The 22,265-nt window shown below is 39.5% G+C and overlaps 1 protein-coding gene across 1 annotated transcript in view; it reads right to left on the bottom strand.

Moving 5' to 3' along the window:
- Window positions 1–22,265, bottom strand: part of MCF2L2 (MCF.2 cell line derived transforming sequence-like 2) — a 207,854-nt gene that overhangs the window by 153,852 nt on the left and 31,737 nt on the right. Inside the window, exons 2-3 of the mRNA XM_012640066.1 lie at window positions 19,303–19,386; window positions 12,069–12,183 (exon numbers count right to left, since the gene is read on the bottom strand). Of these exons, the coding sequence (XP_012495520.1) occupies window positions 12,069–12,183; window positions 19,303–19,386 (199 nt within the window). The remainder of the gene's footprint in view (window positions 1–12,068; window positions 12,184–19,302; window positions 19,387–22,265) is intronic.

Here is a 22,265-nt window from a genome sequence, read left to right as displayed (position 1 = left end):
TATAATATAAGCAAAAATATCATAAACAAAAAATGTGGCATGATGAGTTACTATGCATAAAAACAAAGAGCTCTTTTAAATTGAAAGGAAAATGATGATTCAACAGAAAAATGAGCAAAGGAATGAATAGTCAATTAATAGAAGATTAAGTCCAAAAAGGCTAACGGACAAAAAGATTCACTCACAGTCAGAGACAGGCAAATTAAAATAAAAATGAGGTAATACTTTAAACCCTCGGACTGACAAAGTTTAAAGTCAAATGACACTCATACATTACTGTTGGAAATGTGAAGTTTTACAGCATTTTTAGAAAGCAATCTGGAAACATCAATTGAAATAAAATATTAACTTGCTCAATTCAGCAATCCTAATCCTTGCAGCTTATTCCATTGTAATAAAAGCATATGTACAAGCATGTTTATTGCAGCATTCTTCATAGTGACAAAAACAAAAACAAAAGCCTAGAATAAGCTAGAGAGTTTCTTCTATTGGGAGAAGGCTGAATAAATTATATTATATCCACTTCATAGAATATCATCTACCAATTAGAACTAATGTACTACTGCTATTCGAGAGATATTTCCAAACATATTCTTGATTTAGAAAAGCAAGATGAAAAAAACGCATGTAAAATTCAAGCCTATTAAAAATAATGACATATATATGTGTATATGTATGGGCATGAGACAATATGGAAGGATATATCCTACAGGTGGCATGGGTTACCTGATGAAAGGGAAAGAAGAGGAGAAGAGAAAGCCAAGCAAAAAAGAAAAGGGAAAAATAAATGTGTAGATTATGATCACATCTATACAAAATTGTATATTCATCTATATGTATAAATACATGCAACATACATCACAGATAAAGACCTAGTATTGGGCCAGGCACGGTGGCTCATGCCTGTAATCCCAGCACTTTGGGAGGCTGAGGTGGGAGGATCAAGACCATCCTGGACAACATAGCGAGACTCTGCCTTTACAAAAAAAATTTAAAGATTAGCCAGGCATGGTGGTGTGCACCTGTAGTCCTAGCCACTTGGGAGGCTGCGGTAGGAGATCACTTAAGTCCAGGAGTTCAGGCTGCAGTGAGCTATGATCACAAATTGCACTACAGCCTAGGTGACGGAGCAAGAGCCTGTCTCTCTCTCTTAAAAAAAAAAAAAAAGAAAGAAAGGAGCTAATATCCCCAATACATGAAGAATTTTTAAAAATTGAGAGGAAAATAAAGATCCAAAATTCAATAGGAAAAAAAGGGCAAAAACATGAAAAAACAATTCACTATACAAGCGAGTCTTCAAAAAGATCATGGAACATGTATGTTACCAAAAAAAACTATGCATGGAGTTCAAAATTGTTTTGCAACAAAGTAAACTCATACTAACTTGTTATAACATGTTTGAACAGGATCTATTTTGAGGCATCAAAAAGAATGGCATCAGTTTGAAAAGAGCCCCTATCAGAGTGACACAAATTCTGCTAATATTGAAAGAAGAACAAAAATCAAATTTATGGTGAAGCTTGGGTGGAAGAATGGTGAAATAATTGATGCTTTATGAAAAATTTATGGGGATAGTACCCCAAGGAAATCAGCAGTTTACAAATGAGACAAGTTTTAAGAAGGGACAAGATGATGTACCTTTAAGAAGGGACAAGATGATGTTGAAGATGAAGCCCACAGTGACATATCATCCACATAATTTTGCAAGGAAAATAGTGATCTTGTTCATGCCCTAATTTAAAAGGATCAAGATGAAGAGCTGAAACAATAGCCAACACCACAGACCTCTCAACTGGTCCAGCCTACACAATTCGGACTGAAAAATTAAAGTTGAGTGAATTTTCCACTTGATGGGTACCAAAACTGTTGCACCCAGATCAGGTGGAGACAAGAGCAGAGCTTTCAGTGGAAATTTTAAACAAGTGAGATCAAGATCCTGAAGCATTTTTGTTTAAGAATTATAACAGGAGATAAAACACAGCTTTACCAATACAATCCTGAAGACAAAGTACAATCAAAACAATGGCCACCAAGAGGTGGAAGTGATCCAGTCAAAGCAAAACATCATGGCAACGGTTTTTTGGGATGCTCCAGGTATTTTGCTTGTTGACTTTCTGGAGGGCGAAAGAATGAAAACATCTGCTTATTATGAACGTGTTTAGGGACAGTTGGCAAAGTTTTGCAGAAAAACGCAGAAGAAAGCTTCACCAGAGAGTCCTTCTCCACCACAACAATGTTGCTGCTCATTCTTCTCATCAAACAAGGGCAATTTTGTGAGAGTTTTGTGAAATGGCAAATCATTAGGCATCCATCTCACAGTCCTGATTTGGCTCCTTCTCTTTTTGTTTCCTAATCTTAAAAAAATCTTTAAAGGGCACCTATTTTTCTTTAGTTAATAAGATAAAAAAGACTTCATTGACATGGTTAAATTCCCAGGACCCTCGATTCTTTAGGGATGGACTAAATGGCTGGTATCATCACTTACAAAAGCATCCTGCACCTGATGGAGCTTATGCTGACAAATAAAGTTTATATATTTTATTAGTGTTTAAGTAAATTTATCTTTCTCACTGTAAGCATCTAAAAATATAGATTATCTGGATATGTCTCAAAGACTTGTGAAGCACACCTTTCAATGATCGCAGTAATCATGGTATGTGACAGCCTGAGGAAACTACTGAAAAATAAATTATTTCTTTTTTTCATTTCAAAATATTATGGGGGTACAAACATTTTTGTTACAAAAAAATTGCTTTTGTACAATCTGAGTCAAAGTTTTAAGTGTGCCCGAGCAAAGCCTACAAGAAATATGGGGTTATGTAAAGAGGCCTAACATAAGAATCACAGGCATCCTGAGGGTGAAGAAGAAAATACACAAGGGTTAGAAAGCCTATTTGAGGAAATAATTGAGGAAAATTTCCCTGGCCTCGCTAGAAATCTAGATATCCAGGTACAAGAAGCTCAAAGGACTCTTGGGAGATTCATCGCAAAGAGGCAAACACCACAACACAGTCATCAGACTGGCCAAAATAACACAAAAGAGGTACTCCTCTGAGCTGTAAGGCAAAAGAGTCAGGTAACTTATAAAGGAAAACCCATCAGACTAACTGCACACTTCTCAGCTGAGATCTTACAAGCCAGAAGGGACTGGGGCCCCATTCTCAGTTTTCTCAAACAGAATAATGGCCAGCCTAGAATTTTGTATCCTGCAAAACTAAGTTTTATATATGAGAGGAAAATAAAGACTCTCAGACAAGCAGACACTGAGGGAATTTGTCAAGACCAGATCTGCCGTGCAGGAAGTACTCAGATCTGCATTATATATGAATCAGCACAATGCACACCCATCAGTGTAAAATCACCCAAAAGCTAAAGGTCAAAGCCCAGATACCACCATGGCTCAACATATAAAACAAAGCAACAAAGTTCTACTCAACAGAATGAACAGAAATCCACCCCGCATATCAGTTCTTTCAATAAAAGTTTATACATTTTTTTATCTTTTAACTCCATGTTTTCCACAAACTTTTTGAAGTTCCCTCATGTATGTGTGTGTGTGTGTGTGAGTATGTATATTTAAAATGTAAAGTGATAAAGAGATGAGAAATATGAGAGAAAATTTAAAGACGTAGAATTCCAGAAGCAGAAAACAGGGTCGTAGGGAAGAATCAGTCAAAGAAATAACAACAACAACAACAAGAAATTCTTAGCCTAAGAGAGATTTGAATCTTGGATTTGAAGGGCAAGGAGAAATAAGGGAAAAGTTCTAAAATTTCAAAACCACAACACATAAAGGAAAAAACCCTAAAAGCTTCCTATGGGGAGAAATAAACGGCTTACCTCTGATCTTTGTAAGAACGATCAGGCTTGTTATCAATAACACTGGATGCTACAAATCAATAGGTCAATGTTATTTTCCATAAAAAATTCCATACCCAGCCAAACTGCTAATCAAGTCTGAGGACAAAATGTAGCAATTGTTAAACTTTAAAGGTCTTGTTAAGAATCACTTACTATATGCCTTTTCAGAAAAAGAAATACCTTGAAAGTTTTTAATGAAAATGAAATACAAAAAGGAAGGGACCTTCCCAGAGATACAACAAAAAGCTATCCCAGGTTGACAACTTGCAGTAGGTCTAGACAACAACTACCCTGAATCGTAAGAGTAAACCAAAGGGCCTCAAAAGAATGTCTTCAGGAAGAAAGTGTGGGCATTACACAAATTCTACAATAAAGAAGTTGTATGATAGTAATAGTGCAGTAAAGATACACACCACTTCTCTAAATAAGGAAAAAAGAAGGCAATTAGAAATGCCAGGGGGAAAGGCACATTAAAAAGTCATTGTCTGAATCTGAAATATATTAAATTATGGCATGATTTTGAGCAACGATGGAGTGTAAGAAAAGAGAAACCATTTTACCTTAACATTTGTAACATCGTCCTTTGAGTGACACAGGTTTAGTGACATAGGAGTACATCTCTCACTCTAGAGGTCCAACTTATATTATGTATACATAATATGTATCACATAATACTTATAAATGCATTTTACTGATTTCTATTATTTACAATCAACCTATAGTCAAAGAAAAAATCCACTTATAGAATAAATGTATATACATTATAAATCTTAGCGATGAAAAGGAAGTGTTATAGAGTTAGGAGAACTTGAACTTTTTTTTTAAGAAAAATAGAAATACTTGGTAGAAAATCAACAGATAGTATCTAAAGTAGCTGGATGACCATACAGAAATATGTTGTTTAAACATATAATGGTAACCAGTATGTGATCTAAAAATAATAACGTAACTAACAAAAATTAGGGGGTAAATGGAAATGAGGAGAGAGAAAACATCATAATATGCAAAAATCATTTTTCACAGGGAGGAATCACAAGATACTGTTTAAAGCTGATGAATCAAGAAATAAAGATATAAATATATATTGTTAGTGCCATGGAGACAACCACCATAACATCATCTGAAAGATGCAGGATGTGGTGGAATAACACTGGGCCAGGAACCAGGAAATCTAAGTACTAATCTAAACCCTAAACTTTGCCCTTCGGCAGCTTGTGGATTTACACAAGTGCTTTCTTCTTCCTGGTCTTGGTATCTACCTCTGTAAATGAGATTAGACTAGACCAGTAGTTCAAAAAGTGTGGTCACAGACCAGCAACATCAGAATCTCTTGGGAACCTGTTAGAAATGCAAATTCTTTTGTCCTACCCCAGGCTGACTAAATCAGAAACCCTAGAGTGGGCCAGCAATCTGTTATTAACAAGTCCTCGGGGGGATTCTGATGTGTGCTAATGTCTGAGAACCACTATTCAAGACCAGGGGCCAAGAAACTGCTATCCATCTGCCAAATCCACCCCACTCTCATCTTTGTGAATAAGGTTTTACTGGAACACAGCCACAGCCATTTGCTTGCATATTGTCTACATGGTTGCTTTTGAGCTACAACAGTAGAGGTCAGTAGTTGAGGCAGAAACTCCGTGGCCTGAAAAGCCCAAAACAGTTTCTTTCTGGTTCTTTGCAGAAAAAGTTTGCTAACCTCTGACCTAGACTATTCTGAATGATAATACTGAATGTACATCATTACTAAATTGTATGCAATGTTTATCATCCCAGTGAAGTTTGTAAAGATGATTCAAACAGAAAAGTATTTATGTCTGTAATAAGTGTATGGACTAACTCTGGCAATAGTAGTAGAATCCTCCTTCCCCATCATCCTCAGAAACAACAGTAAATAACAAATAGTAAAAAGTCATTTAATCAATAGTAAAAAACTAGTAAAAAGTCAAGCCCCCTGTGGCTCACAATGTCTTAGGAAACTTTATTGACCACACAGTGACTAGTGGAGGGCATGCAGAGAGTTGCCTGCTCTCCATCCAAAGCTTGATTTTAAAAAGGCAAAATTCTCAGATTTTATAGCTAATACCTCATCCAATATTTTCTCCAATTATTATCTCAATTCCTCAGACCACTCCATTACCATAACAACCTACATCATGTGGTAAATAAGAGAAAAGGTTGCTTATTATGGGATGTGGCTGTTATCTTTATAATTGATAATACCATTGAGTAAAGTCCAGACATTTAGAATCATTAGCACTCATAAATTTAAGCAAAACGTTGTGCTTTGAATTCTTAAAGAAACCTAAATTGAACATGTCAGAAAAGGGAAATGGGTTTCTATCTGAACAACATAGATGACATAAAAGCAGGATGTAAAGCTAAGTTTCTAAAGCTGAGAAGTTGTTACAATCCCACTTAGTCTTTCAATACAAAGAAGTCAGTCTCATTATAACTCATAGGCCAAAGAGTAATACTGCTCTTCTTCAATTCCTTCCTAAAGTACAAATGTTAGACCGCATTTTAGGATACTAGTCATAAAAGAGGATATGACTCATTCCAAAGACCATACATGTGAGGAAAACACAAGTAGGAAAACTCTTCTAATTTAAATCAGTCCCTCCACAGATTCATTATAGAAAATGTCCTTTATAAATACCAAACAATCATAAAATTAACCACTCTTATGAAATACAACTCTTGTACCATCTAATAAAAGTACTCTCTAAAATCCCTTCAGAATGATGAACCCAGAACTGTGAATAAAACAATAAAACTGAATAGAGGAATACAGTGATAAAAATCCATGCTTAGTTACACAAATATTGATTGTGGAACAAAACCACAGTGATTTTAAAATAGTTGACCATCTCTACAGTTCAGAATATTTTACTAATGCCTTTTCAAACCACCTGGCTACGATTTGTAGCCCCAGGTGATATTTTTTAAAATTTTCTTTTTTGTTTGTTAATTTTGTTTTAAAAACAGGGTCTTCTTGCTCTGTCACCCAGACTGGAGTACAGTGACTCGATCATAGCTCACTGCAACCTCCAACCTCTGGGCTCAAGTGACCCTCCTGCCTCAGCCTGCTGAGTAGCTGGGACTACAGGTATGTGCCACTATGCCAGGCTAGACATGTTTTAAAAGATAGTATCTTGCATATGTAATATATCTGAGAAACTGATCGCTAGGATTTATTCTGCTATTGTTATAAGCTGGACTATGAAAACTTTTAGTATAATTTATAGAGCAGATGGTACCTGATAGGCTAAAATCCACCCTCAGTTGTTTTGGGAAACATAATGGTGATGTGGTAATGATGTATGTGTGTGTGTGCGTGTGTGTGTTTTATATTTATTTATTTTAACACCATGAGATCTATGTGGGAACATTCTTAATTCAATAGGTCCTTATTATGTACAGTACTGCAAATAATTCACAAAGAAATCTCAGGGTCAAGGAGGCTTAGGAAATTGCATTTTTTGTATGTACTGCATTTAAAGAGAAATATAGAACTGTGAAGGCAAAAGTAAAAGATGTGGGAACAGCCCTCCCTCACTCTCTCAAATTCCACACATTCCCCACCACCTCACTTTACTCAAAAGCTAAAACTGATTCTAGGTTTTCTTCCTCATCCCTCTCACATGCCTGTTCCATTCGGTTTCACCGCAGCCTCTCCCCTGCTGCTCCTTACGCAGTGATTCTCACCCTTGGCTGCACGTGGGCTTCACACACCACTGAAGCCCAGGTCCCACCCCCAGAAGTCCTGGTTTAATTGGTCTGAATTATGGTCTGGGCATTAGGAGTTTTAAAAACTCCCCAGGCAATCCTAACATGCAGTCAAGGGTGAGAACCACTGTGCTAGCATGATTTGATAAGGAAGAGCCAGAAAAAGGAGTGAAATAAAACAAGGTGAGACCATCAAAACCAAAATGAGTCCTGAATCCCATAAACCCAGACATGTAAGAGTACCAAGATGCAGTTGTAAGATTCCCAAAGCCAAATGTTTTCATTAGCTACCCTCTCCCAGTGCCTGTCCTCCCGTCTACCCCTTGCTAGCCAGCCCTCATGCCCTCATCCCTCTTCACTCTGCACCTATCCCTGTTAGAAGCCCCTGATTGGTCTTCCTGCCTCCTCTTCCTGCTCCCTCTGATGCACCCTGCAGACCACCACCGATTCATCTGCCCCTCACTCTCCTCCTCGCAGCCTCCCATGGCCTCTTCCTGCTCACTCTGCCTACACTCCTTAGCTTGGTGGTATAGGCCTTGCCCAGTCTCTCTCCAGCTGTCTTTCCCTGAAGGCTCTGAAGCTTTTCTTCCTACTGTTTTTGAAAAGAAGCCTCGCTCTGTTCTGGTCAACCTGAACGGTCTGTAATTCCCCAAACATGCTCTGTCTAAAACTTCAAACCCCATGTTAAATAGAAACAGAAGCCAAGTAATTTCCCCTTGGTCACATAGCTAGTGAGCAGCAGGATCTGGATTTCAATCCAGGTTTAGGCTGTGTCCAAAGCTGTTAAACCCCATCCTGTTCTCTCTCTGGAATGCCCCCTCTATATCTACTGTGGAAACTGTTCCATCCTTCAAGACCATTTCATTCCTGACCCCTTCCCTGTTTTTCCTGTCTGAAGTGGCTTTTCTGTCTTTTGAGCTCATATAGCCCTTTATTTGCACATTTCACAAAACATCGTGACAAGAGTTACGTGATGAGTGTCCTCCATTTGAGGAATGGTCTTGTAGCCTTTTCCGTCCTTTGTGGCACCTCACACAGCACCCTACACACTGCTGGCTCTCAGCCCAGGTCTGGTGAAGGAGGCGTTGCTGTGGGAAGCCTTCCTCTACTCACCCAACCTGGCCACAATGGGAGATGCTTATTAATTTCAGGCACAGTATCCTTTCCCTACCCTGAGTACCCTGCCATTTTTGTCTATTCTATTACATCAATTCTTTCTTCTTCTATGCCATGAGCCCTCAGCCAACTGCCTATAAAACATTCTGCAACCTGGGAAGGGCTCTAGTGCCTGACGACCAGTAGCATCCAGGAAGATGCAAAGTGTGGTAAATGGGAGTCAAAAAACAAACAAGGGTGGCTTCATTCTTCATAACCAGATAGAAACTAGAAGTCAAGGTTCAGGTCAAATTCCCCTTTCAGGCCTTACCTTTTGTCTCTGCTGTATGTTGAAAGGAATGAAGGGCAGAGCAGCAAGTAAGTGTGAGCAAAACCCAGGAAGAAGAAAGGGGAATAACTGGTTGACAGCTACTCTTTCTTAAGAGACAAACAGCATTCTAGGAAAGGAAAATACTTCACAGTTTACAAGAAAATGTGCCAGGAACATAAAGTACAAAAAGAAATAAGGCCAAAATAGCAGTTCCCTGTTCTCTCTTCTCTTCTACATCTGTGACATGGGGGTTATAACACTCCCTGCTTCTCTCTACACTGGTTCAGATGGTGTTCAATGTGCTGTCCTCAGTGGGATTCAGAAAAGCCTGCAAATACAAGAGGAAATCACCTATTGAATTTAGCACTTGACTGCATCCCTGTGGATTAAGTAAAATTAGACAGTGAGCTTAAAACAAATATAAAGAGAATGGCAGAGACCCTTCCCCCAACTGTCTACCTCCCTCTTCATCTTCCTTGCTGCTAGAACAGAAGAAGTTGCTGAACTGATGGGTCATTGTCCTGAAATGGAGTAGGCCCAAGAGGGAGGTTAAGTTCAACTTCCTAAAACTCAGGGAGGTAAAGGCAGAAGTGAGGAGTGGAGGGTCCCCTCTGTCAGTGTCCCCCTTCTCACTGTAGGGGTGGAAGAACTCCACCCCCATCCTCTTAGGGTCCCTCTGGGTCCAAAAATTAAATTGACATAACATAGATTAACAGGAGAAAAACGTACCATTTACTAATGTTTCATGTGACGCAAGAGCCCTCATAAAGAAATGAAGACCCAAAGAAGCAGTTAGAGCCAGTTACTAACACATTGGATTGAACAAGGAATGGTAGACTCTGAAAATGTGACTAAATTATGAGACAGGCTTAAAAGATAAGAGTTATTCTAACGAGGTCTATACAGTATCCTCCCAGCTTCAACTTCTCATTGAAGATAAGGACGTTACCTTTCTTTCTAGGACACGGACGGTGTCTTTCACATGGGAATTTCATCTTCTGCTCTTAAGAAACAGCACAAAAGTCAAAGTGATCTTCTTGAACCTGCTGTTTTTCAAGTGTCTTTAACTTAAATAATCAATATGCCAGAATAGCATATTTTAACCCCTTCATTACCTTACGGCAAACACCATTTGTTTAAAATGAATCATTATCAAAACTGGAAACTCTACCAACATTATTTCTGGGAATTGACCATGTGCTGGACACTGTGCTAGGATTGGAGATATAAAAAAAAGAAAGAAAAAAGAAGAGGGAAAAAAAACATTGGTCCCTACTCTAGAGAAGGTCAATCTAATGGGAGAGGCAGAAATAATTTCCATATGCTATGGTATTATACAAGAGGGAAGTTTAGGACTCTGTGGAAATAAAGAAAAGAGTCTGGGCCGGGCGTGGTGGCTCACACCTGTAATCCTAGCTCTCAGGGAGGCAGAGGTGGGCGGATTGTTTGAACTCAGGAGTTCGAGACCAGCCTGAGCAAGAGCGAGACCCCATCTCTACTAAAAAATAGAAAGAAATTATCTGGACAACTAAAAATATATATAAAAATTAGCCGGGCATGGTGGCGCATGCCTGTAGTCCCAGCTACTCAGGAGGCTGAGGCAGAAGGATTGCTTGAGCCCAGGAATTTGAGGTTGCTGTGAGCTAGGTTGACGTCATGGCACTCACTCTAGCCAGGGCAACAAAGCAAGACTCTGTCTCAAAAAAAAAAAAAAAAAAAAAAGAAAAGAGTCTGTGAAAGCAGAACCGGGGTCAGAGAAGGTTTCCTCGAAGAGATGAGGTCAGAGATGAGGGCTGATGAATGTGCAAGAGTTCAGCCCAGAAGGGTGAGAGACATTCCTGCAGAGAACCACATGAGCAAAGCCCAGAGATGGCTATAGCATCTTTCCCTCAAAGCGACAAAGGATTCCCCCAAATTCAGTAACGCACATCAGATGGTGGGGGGAAAAGAAGATAGGGGGAAATTAATGAAATATAATTTAAGGACTGAACTTTGAAGAAATGCATTAAAAATGAATCCATAGCCTTCTCTGAAGACAACAGGTAAAAGAAGAAACAAAACAAAACAAAAAACACTTTTCAAAAGGTTTCGTTGAAGAAATCAATTTGCTAATCTCCACAGGTGGACAAGTGGGCTCAGACTCCAGGTGGCCTTTCAATCACAAAGCTGGTGTTTATCTCTAAATCATATGCAGCAGATGGAAAGCAGCAAAAGAACACATACCTGGCTGTTGTGTAAATTCTTAAACACACAGTAGTTAAGGAAGGAATGTCATAAACAATATAACCTTGGAGGGGAAGGGAGGCCTTTCCTGGCCAACTCTGCTGTGTTGGAGAGTGGATACATTATAAGCATTTCTAAGAATCAGGGTTTGGACCCCATTCCCAGCTCTGTCTCTGTGAAATGGTAGCGATCAATGTGAACTCTGTCCCACACTCCACCCCTGGGAGACCTGAGTATTGACTTATGTGGCATAAAGATGTGAGACCTGGGCTAAAGAGGGTGGAGTCAGCAGATGTCAGAAAGCGTTTCTGTCATGGGCATGGCTACGAGCACAGTTTTTATCCCTGGCCTTGCAGTTTCCTTGCTCTATGCCTTTGTTTCTCCATTTGATTGTGACAATTATAAAATCCGCCCCTAATTTCCACATTTAGGAAAGATAAATTAAATAATTCCTGACAAGTTTGAGCTCCTTGAGGAACAGTCATGTGTGTCCCGACAATTTGACCAGGAAGCAGGAACAACCTTAAGCTACAGCCATGAACCTGAAGGAACAAAGGCAACACCAGCTGTTCAGTAAGTTTTCCATTCACTCAACAATGCTTATTAAGTACCTGCTATGTCGACACAGTCAAACTGATACTTGTTTATCATCGTTTCCTAGTCTCTTTCTACATCCCTCATTCGGGACTGATAAATGAGGGAAACCGGCTGAGTTACATACCAGGGTGAACTGTGCTCATGGAAGATTCCATCTCGACCTAGCTCTGCTACATGACAAATGTGGAATAAAGCCAGTAACTAAGAAGGCAGCAGAACATCGTGCTCCGCTCACCTGGGGATGCTAGTCAGGTAGGTCATGACGTTCAGGAAGTCCTCTTCTGGGATGTGTTTGAACCCCGCAAACTCTGGAAAAGTGATGATGGGGGCACCATCCTCCCCTCGGCCTCCTGCAATAAAAATGGGCCGTCACAACGTTTGCAAAATGCTGTCATGTTACGACTCCGCAGGGGGGGCTCTGACTGAGATTAAGCTGGGAGATGGAATATTTGGGCCTCCTCTTTTTCTATCTCAGACTAGAATTTGGGAGGAGTTAACACTGAACTATTTTGGACAAGTCTCTCTTCTCCTTCATGCTTGGTCAATAGTATTGTAAGAATTCAAATTTTGAATCCTTTGAAGACAGTCACTGTATAAAAGGTAACATTGATTTAATTATTTAGCATAGGTAGAATAGTAAGTAATGCCAACACAAATATGTAATATTGCTCTTCATTTTTGTAGTTAGTAAATATCAAAGGTAGTATCACTTAAGAGAGTTAACTCTAAAATCAGACGGCCTGGTTCAAATTCTGCTTTGCCACTTAATTGCTATATGATCTTGGCCAAGATACTTAACCTAAATAGAATTTTCCTCATACACACACACACACACACACACACACACGCGCGCGCGTGCGCGCGTGCGGTGTCCCAAAAGTCTCCATACAAAGGAAAAATTTTGTAATGAATATTTTGTAAATAAAGGTACATTTAGCTACAATTTCACATCTTCCCTATGTATGGCAACTTTTGGGATGCCATGTATTTCCTCCCATTATATATATATAATAAAAATAATACTTGTCCCTACCTCAAAAGAAATTATGAGGATTAAGTGAGAACACAAATGAAAAGCATGTTAGCAGGGTGCTCATTGTATATAACTTCTCAATAAATGGTTTTCATTATTATAATTATTATTATTATTACAAGGAGACAATAATCAGCCTCCCTTCAAGAACTTATAAACAGGAACATAAGATATCACAATGGGAATAAAAATTTAAAAATACTTAATTCATTAAGGCAGAGGCCAGCAGATTAAATTAAATAGATTATATTTCCCAGTCTCCTTACAGTTACATGTAGCCATATGACTTAAGTTCCCAAACAGTGTGGCAGGTACCCAGGGAACCACAGTGAACTCACAGGAACACTATTAATATTTTAAATTTTTGAGGGACACACCGTGATAGTTGACATCTGACAGATACCATGCATGCTACTGGCTTGAGGTGGTTCATAATTTTAATACTAAATCGCACTATATTCTTTTTGATGGCACTGCATCTTGTAAAACTGGGTTTTTGGTGGTTACTGGGATAAAAAGCAAATACAGTTTGAAAATTAGTGTGGAACAAGAAATGAGGGTGGTGATATCTAATCTGATTCCAAGGTTTGTGATAATTGTGGTTATTTAAGAATAAAATTGAAAGAAAAAATAATATTTTAGTTTATACACATTATTTTTTCAAACAGCTACTAAGTTGCTAGTAGTTGTTGTTAGGACATATATACTTACTAAGTTATTTTAACCATCAGTTATTGCTTTTGACCTAGGCACACCATGAAAAATGACTGAGATACCAAGGCACTGAGAACTGGGAAAGTTTGGGAACCTCTGCCTGAGCCAATGGGATGTGTGCTGAAGCTGCATGCACCTGCCAGGTTATGCCCTTGAAGGGAAACCACTTTAAGAGGAGTAATGGCTCCCAAGTCAAAGCCAAGTACAAATGATTGCGTGTATCTAACAGGTCTAAGAAAGACGTATCAGTGTGGGGTGAGGGTTAATGAGGATTGTATGACCAGCGAGGACGTGTGCTCAGTGAAGAAACAGAAAAGAGAAACTCAGAGAAGCAGAAATGGGCAGGGTACCACCAATGCTATCCTAAGGAGAGCATCCTGGCCCACCAGAATTCAATGTGTGGCCAGTCTATCTGATACCACCACCATTAAGATCATCCAGCCAGCCCTCCTGTGCTGACTCCATGCCTGATAAATACCTTCTGCTTACAATCCGACTTTCCAAGTCAATTTCTTTTAAGAGAAAGAATGTGCTATCAAGAAAACACGAGTATTTTTATATGCAAAGAGTAAGTTAGCATTGCGTCTCTTGCAAGCGTTGTTAATGTGGGTCTTAAGCTGCCAGAGACCAACCACTATGTAACGAAACCATGGGAGATTTGGATGGTCAGTCATCCTTCTCCAAGAAGTGCCTCTTTATTAATCCTGTGTGTTTATTTTAAATTTCCAAAAAGATACCCACGGGATTAGATGTTTGTCAAGTTTTGACGAGGATATTGAGCTACCTCATTATGGTGACTGATGAGGATATTATCAGCTTTCCTCTAATATTCTTCCCCTTTGCAGTTTTACAACTACAGAAAGTTTCAGAGAAACATGAATTAAGAGAATTTGTATCTCTAGTAAGTCTAAATTTAGGCTTTATAACACTATACTAATTGTATAACCAACATTTGATGAAGAAATTGCTAAAACATTTCAAGGAACCAAAACACCCTAAAATATTCATTAGGATGTTATTATCCCATTTAATTACCATTTAAACTTTTAAACTACCTTTTATAGTTTACCAAAGTTATTCCCACCTAAATGGAGAAAGGTAAGTGAAGTTTTTTTCTATCTTGGTTACAATCAATACTGAACACCAGAGTAGACCCAAGGTTAACTGTGGGCACCCACCTGCTGTTGAATATTACTTTTAAGAGGCAGAAGCATCAAGGAAACCAAGCGGGGCTTACAGACAACTATTGACAACTCACAACAAGGCATCTAGTGCCACCTGCTGAGGAAATGTGGTAATGCAGGAGGAAGAAGGCATTATTGTTCCAAAGTCCTTTTCAAGGAAGATCAAAAAAACCCAAACTATTTGGTACTAAGTAAAATGGTAACTTAAAAAAAATAAACCTTACTTCTCCTAGTATTATTTTTTTATCTTTTCATCAAATGAGAGAGAATTAGGTTTACTTCAGAAAACACTAAGTACTTGGGGTGCAAAAGATGATTCCTGCCACGGCCGTGGGTGTTGGCTGGCATGAAGTCAATGGAATGCGGTGTATGCTGTCTCTGGGCTGAGAATTTTGAGAAGCACTATGCTCCTTCCATGTTCTCTTAGCCTGTCTGCTCTCTGGATGCAGATTAGAAGAAGGCTGCAAAATGGATAATAGTAATAAGAGCCTTCATTGAAGTGAAGGGAAGGAGGCTTCACTTCTGTGCCTCCACTTGAAGAGAAGTTGTCTGCTTACCAGGAACACATACACTGAACCAGGACAAGAGGAGGAACTAAATTTCCACTGTGTTTGTTTGAGCCACTCTACACTTTGGAGTCTATTTATTATAGCCATTTAGCCTGCCCTACCTGATAGAGGTTACAGTAGCTATAAATTTCATTTCAGGAGAGTGGAGGGCAATATAAATCATTTGTTATAAAAAGGAGATATTCAATCCAACATATTTGAGAACCATTTCTTTTGCCTGCACTACTCAATGCATTAGTCACTAGATACATGTGGCTATTGAGCGCTTGAAACGGTACCAGTCCAAACTGAGATGTGCTGTAAGTATAAAATACAAACTAGATTTCAAAGAATTGATACGAAAAAAGAATGTAAAATCTCATTAATAATTTTGAATATTGGTTACATGTTGGAATACTAGTTTATATATAATAGGTAAATAAATCTATTATTAAAATTAATTTCATCTGGTTCTTTTTACCTTTTTAATATGGTTGCTACAAAATTTACATGCGTGTCACACTGGCTATTAAACAGCCCTGCTCTGGACCTCTTGCGTCGGTTCTCACTTCCCAGGTTCCAAGTCACTAGCTCCATATCTGAGCTAGATAGGAGTTTTGACTCTGATAACTTTCTTGGTTTGAAATTCTCCATCATTTCCAGTGGGAGCTTCCCACTCTTCCCACTTGCCCTCTGGGAGCTCCACCCGCCACCAACCCCTTAGGAGTCTATGTATGGGTGGAAACGCTGGGGACTCAACAAGCCTAAGAGTATTTTATTCCTTCACTATCAATTGCTTTCAAAAGATTAAAATTAATATGGGGGGAGGGAGAGAGAGAAATAGATAGATATGGTGGAAGGAGGAAGAAGAGAGGGAGAGAGAGAGATTCAGACACAGTGATTCCAAAGGGGAGATAACCATTAAAGGAAATATAAAAGGACAATTCCTCACAATTAAAGGAAAAGAGTTAGGGCAGACACTGATAAATGGCTAATTCATTCCCAACGCCCCTTTCCCTGACTGCCTGAGCACCTTCCACTATGGAAGTTAGAATGCTACATGCTTGCCTTCTCAGATTTGCTCGCTGCTAGGAATGGTTGTATGGCATGGTTCTGGAATGAGACATAAGCAGAAGTCAGCCAAGAGTTTCTGGGAAAGATGCCAGCATTGTTCCTTTGTTTCCACCACACTAACCTATTCATATTCTCTCGTTTCCTAGCTAAGCCCTAAAATTAGAAATATCCCAAGTTCACTGTGAACACGTATAGTGTCTTCCAAGGTCAGAGCCACCAGAGGCCCCAGTCCTGGTCACTATCCAATTCCTGCTGGTGGCCCTGCTCACAGGCTTCACTATCAAAGGCTTCCAACCATCTGACCACAGCTTTGGGTCAGGCTTCATGCAATGATCCCCTGTCCTCCTACCAGCCTTGGGAGCACATGCACAGAGCTCAGCTGACCAGGCAACTAGGGCTTCATTGAGAAAAAGGCTCTATCTTCTCCTTCATAGCTGTCCTGGTTGACAGGACCTCTGGGTCTTTCCAGAGTTTAGTGGAATCTGCAGAAAAGTCTGTAGGTGGAATATCTGCATTTTGCTTGGCTGAATCGGGAAAAGGAAAACTGCTGTGAGCCGGAGCAGCTGCCACAGCTGTGGGAAAACACCTAACCGCCATGATTTCTGTTTTACAATCACAACTATACAGGCACCCACAACAGCCTTTTGCTGACATTTGCTGCTTCTGCCAGAAGAGGGATGGTTAAAGATGAGAAGCAGGCCTGCCGATTCCAGACAGTGTTGACTCAGAGAAACCCGTGGCTGCTGATATTCTTCCAGACTTGGCTACCGATATTCTTCCAGACTTGCAATGTCGTAAGCACCATTGCAGTGAATCCATGCTTTTCTCCCATAAGAAAGGCAAATTTAAATGACAAAAGAAACTCAGAAATGAAGGGTTATATTTATCACAAAGTGCTTTTCTAAAGCAGAAGTGTCCACTTGGTCCTGTGTGAGTTTTCACAGTTCTGTGTTCTACGCCAAGGAGTGACAACCATCTCTATTCCTGACTTAAGGGTGGCATTGTAGATCACATTCACTGTGAGCATGACTTGGGTTCCTTATAAAAACTGTAACATACTGAAAAATATTTTTTGTAATAGAACCCTAAAATAAACATTTGTATGGGAATTTAAAATATGTCAGAAAAAAAAGACATTTAGCAGTTGTGATACTAAGCATTTTTTATACATTCGGTCATTTAATCCTCAAGGTTACGATGACTCTATTAAACAAATAAGGAAACTGTGACTTAGAGAAATTGCCCAGGGTGATACTTCTAGCAGGTACAGAATCCAAATCCATATCCAGAGCTGTCTGGTACCATTTTATGTTTTTCCTATATTGCCTCTAAGTCATAAGATTAGAAAGAAATGCCCCAATAGTACTCAAAAGAGATAAATTTAGATCATTAAAAGTATGAATTAATCAGTTACTAGACTCCTTCCCGAGATGAGCCCTTGTGTAATTATATACACCAGAATCACATATTGAAGCATTAGAGTTTTGGTTTAAGGCTATAGGAATCCACCGCACCACACCCCATCATTCCAGACCTTGACGCACCTTGGGACCTTCTGTGTTGTGGGGTCACAGCAGCAGTTTCCAGGAACGCAGAGGGCAGACCCCATCCTGTCTTTTGTCTTGCACAAGCCTAGACTCACTGTAGGAGGCTACGAGACAGCACCTTTAGGAGGCCGGCTAGGTGCTCCCCCAGGACCAAGACTGTGATGCCCACCTAGGCATGCACGGAGCAGTGAGTCCACCGGCCTCACAGGATAGACCACGAAGACTCTGATAACTTTGTACTGAGCACCTTTTATGTTCCAGTTTCTGATCTAAGCACTGGCAATACAGATAGAAATAAGAAAAATGAGGACCCTGAATTTATATAACTTTCAGTGACTATATGAGGTGTGACTAACATGGAGAAAAGACTAGACAATTTCCCGAGAAGTTCTGGATTGTGTAAGATGTGCCCACCCAGGATGCAATGCTGACATGCGGAGAGGTATCCCAATAACAACTGAGATGGCACCTCCCTCACATCAGTGGGATGAGAAGTTTGGAGCAGATTAAATATGGTTTAAAGAAAGGAAAGAAATGTGACTTTTTATACCCTATGTTGTAGAGAAAAATCCGTAATAACTGCATATTCTAGATGTAATGTAACTAAGATGCCTTTGTTGTTTTTTTCAGAACAGATGTAAAAGCTGAAGAGAATGACTTGGCTCTTTATTCCTCTGTGATATATACTAGGATATCTAATGTCACTATTCCATGCTTCCAAATTTGGTCTAAGTACATTTTAGGGTTTGCATATACCCCCAGTTTTAGTAATTAAAGTCATGTCACCCTTGGCTAAGTGAATAAGAAAGAATAGTATTCAAGTCATGATAGCTTTTCAAGGTTGTGCCTAGCTCAAAACATTTCTAGCCTTTTATTAATAGCAGCTTCTCTTTATTCCCAATCAAATGCTTGACCAAATTCTTCTTAAAACAGCTAAGAATAAAAGACAAGTCTCTCAGAAAACAAATAACCTCAGCAACACTCATGAACCCTTAAAACCAAGACTCTCTTAAGGTTGAATCTTTTTAGAACTAACGAGAACATTGGAAGAACATCATGGTGGCAGCTGATGTCAGTAGTTATTTCTTTTTCCTTTCTCAAAATCTTTTCAGCTCTATTCTTTACAACCTCAAAGAAGTGTACTCCTCGGGAAAGATCAGATTGCACTGAACTACAAAAGGAGCAACATCTATGAGATCCCGCCCCCTCCGGCAGGATAGGCCTCAGTCCATTCTAGTCCTGGGTGAGGCTGAAGCTTGGGGGTGACTAAGACTTCAGTAAATTATTCCTCAAGGTTCGAGAGGCTGGGCCCTCCCAACAGGACCCCCTCCCATCAAAATCTGGAAACGCAAATGAATTTGCTCCTTACCTGAAAGAATGGCAAATTGTCTGTGAAGTTGTTCTATTATATCCACTGCCACCAACGGCCTGACTTCCTGCTGCATAATTTCATCTGTACAAATGAAATACAAATTAGGTTAAATACTTACAAATTACAAAAAGAAATTAAAAATAAAAAAGGAAGGTTTGACTAGTAGGGAAATCTGGGACTTATCAAGATATGGTTGTGGGCACATTCTCTTTGAGATGCAGGGCTGTATCAGGGTCTGTGTGGTTTGAAGCTTCTACATATGAACATGGGAACGAACACATTTCTAGAGCCCTTCCCAAGGTTTTGGGAGGGACAGAAAACCTGCCAGATGGTTTCATTACCAAGGCAAGTATTTGCCTACTCCTTTGGGTCTGCAGAAGGACATTTTAAACACAAACAGCCTAAGTCACCAGAGCTTCTCTCACAATGGGTCATAAAATCAATCTGGGATTTACTAGGGCTCTTTGATTTTTGTTTCCTATCTCCCTTACTTCCTTTTTGCCTCCTTCCTTGTCTGCATACCGTTTTTTTCCCTTCCAGAATACTTTAAGGGGCCTCTTCCCACTGCCAAACACATTTAAGGAGGCAATTCTCCATTTTTCTATTTAAAGATTCCCCTTACTGAGTAAAAGGTTATAGGTTTCCAAGCCAAAAATTCAAACTTTTCAAGCACAAACCTACAAATGTCCTCTAACCCTAAGAAGTGACAATAAGCCCTGTGATTTGTATTTATATCCATGTGGGGAAAGGGGATGAGAGAGGGGAAGACTGCGTAGAATCCTTTAGCCTGGGCTGGGGAAAGGAGGGCATTTTCATGCTTTCTCTGCTTAAGATATTATCCTTATTTATCCATTTCTCAGGGAATCTTAAAGAATAAACTGCTTATTATTTCTATGGAAGTAAAACATGTGGTTAGCTTAAGATACAAACCAAACAGCCTGTGTGCTGATGCTAAATGGGAATTTCCTATTGAAAGGTGGTCTTACTAATAACCTAATGGAGGAAAACAAACAGAATATAAATAATATAAATAATAAACTTACAACATATAATTGCTCCTTTGGAAAAAAAAAAACTTATAACACAACTACCTCCTTTTTTTTTTTAATTAAAACACTTGTGGTCTAACTAGACTTCATTTTTTCTTTAGCCTTAAAGAGCCCTAAGCAGATAGTAGAGGTGCAAATTCCCCGCTCCAACTCTCTGCCTCAGTTCCTGCCAAAAACCAAATTCCAAGGACTCAGACAAGCCAGAAAGAATACCTACAACAGTTTTGCTGCTGCTTCTGTTATTAGTCTGTTAAAACAGAAAAAAAAAAAAAAAGCCATTTTTACGCTTTAAAACTCCAAACAACTTTCCCTTAGTGCCTGACATTTTCACTCCTTCCTCTGTGTGCCATGACCACTCCCTCCCTTTTCTCTCTCTCTCTCTCTTTTTCTTTCTTGGAGAAATAAACTTTTACTTCTGTATACCCTATCACTATGTGAGAATCTTTCTCAGACCGCATAGGGACTTCACACCCTTTCACCTATTCAGCATGGGGTCATGGTCACACTGTGATATTCTAATGTTGACCAATCAGAAGGTAACATTGGGGAAGCTCCTTCCAGAGGCTTGGTTTCTATTCTCAGCTTTGGTGTGGTAGTGAAAGGAGGTGATGTGTATGGAGCTGTATACAGTAGGTGCTCAGTATGTTAGTTATATACATGCTCTGGATAGGCAAGTCTTTCCCATATTTGCTTTCTGAAAGTATTGCAAGGGGGTGGGGGGAAAGGGCCAGCTGAAGCTCCAAGATTCTGCTCAGTGAATTCTATCATTGTTTCTGGAGGAAAAGGGTTAAATCCAGACCAGAGCTCCTGCATCCCAGTACCCCTCCCACCCTGAATTCACTAAAAATCCAAAGAACTCCTGCTTCACCGTTAATTCGGGTGGGTATAAAATGGCATTGAAGTTGTATTTTACAAAAAGGAGGGCCTTCTCTTTTAGAAACACAAATTGAAGCATTTAATAGTAAAATTTGAAGTCTGAGATTTGCTTAAAAATACTCCAGCACTGCACTCCCCTCCACCAAAAGTGTGCATGGGTTAGGGGCAGGGGGGTAGATGGAACATGATTGACAAAATATGGATGATTGCTGAAGCTGGTTGATAGGTCCATGGGGGTTCATTGTATAATTCTTTCGCTATGTTTCAAATTTTCCATAATAAAATGTAAAACACAAATAAGTGATAACAGAATTTCAGCAAAACAGAATTTACATAATTGAAGGGTTTTTCAGATACAATCTCCCAGTGATCTAAGAAAGTAGCATTCTCAAAAATAGAGTTTCATTATTTCTTTTTCCTACTACCTATGGGAGCAAATTTAAGAGATGATGAACCCAGAGGAAAACAAAATCATAGGGTACAATTTATTGTTCTTTTAAATCAATATTTGAGGCATGCTTTAAATTAAACATCTTAAAGATGTAAGATCTGAAAGGGACAACAGAAATGAGCTAAGCCAATGCATCCCATTTTTTAAATGATGAAATGCAGAGCCAGAGAGATTCTCAACTTGCCTGTGGTTACCTAACAAATTAAGTGTCAAGCCTGGGTCAGCCCTGGATCGCCTGTCTTTAAGAGGGCCAACCTCAGCCATACGTGATGGAGTTCCCAGACCCTTGGCCTTCAGGGGCAGAGGCTCCTACCATGGCTGAGAAGTTGGCCAATATCTCTCATCATGGGAATCTGAGGTTTGTCCACCCCTCGGACAAAGACATTCTCACCAGCCTTGTGTGGTTACCAAGTGAACAGGACTAAAATTCATGACTGGTTTTTCTAAGAATAGAAATGAGCTGGTTTGCCTCTGACCCAGGCTGTGCTGAGGTTGCTTGGCTGCCAGCCAGTGAGTGACATGGTTATCCTTGAAGTCTTCCTAGCAAGGGAGCCACTTGATCTAACCTGGCTAGCAGTGACAGA

Source organism: Propithecus coquereli, unplaced genomic scaffold, assembly GCF_000956105.1.
Source record: "Propithecus coquereli isolate 6110/MARCELLA unplaced genomic scaffold, Pcoq_1.0 Scaffold10, whole genome shotgun sequence".
NCBI lineage: Eukaryota > Metazoa > Chordata > Mammalia > Primates > Indriidae > Propithecus > Propithecus coquereli.
This window is presented reverse-complemented; position numbering and strand designations above follow the sequence as displayed.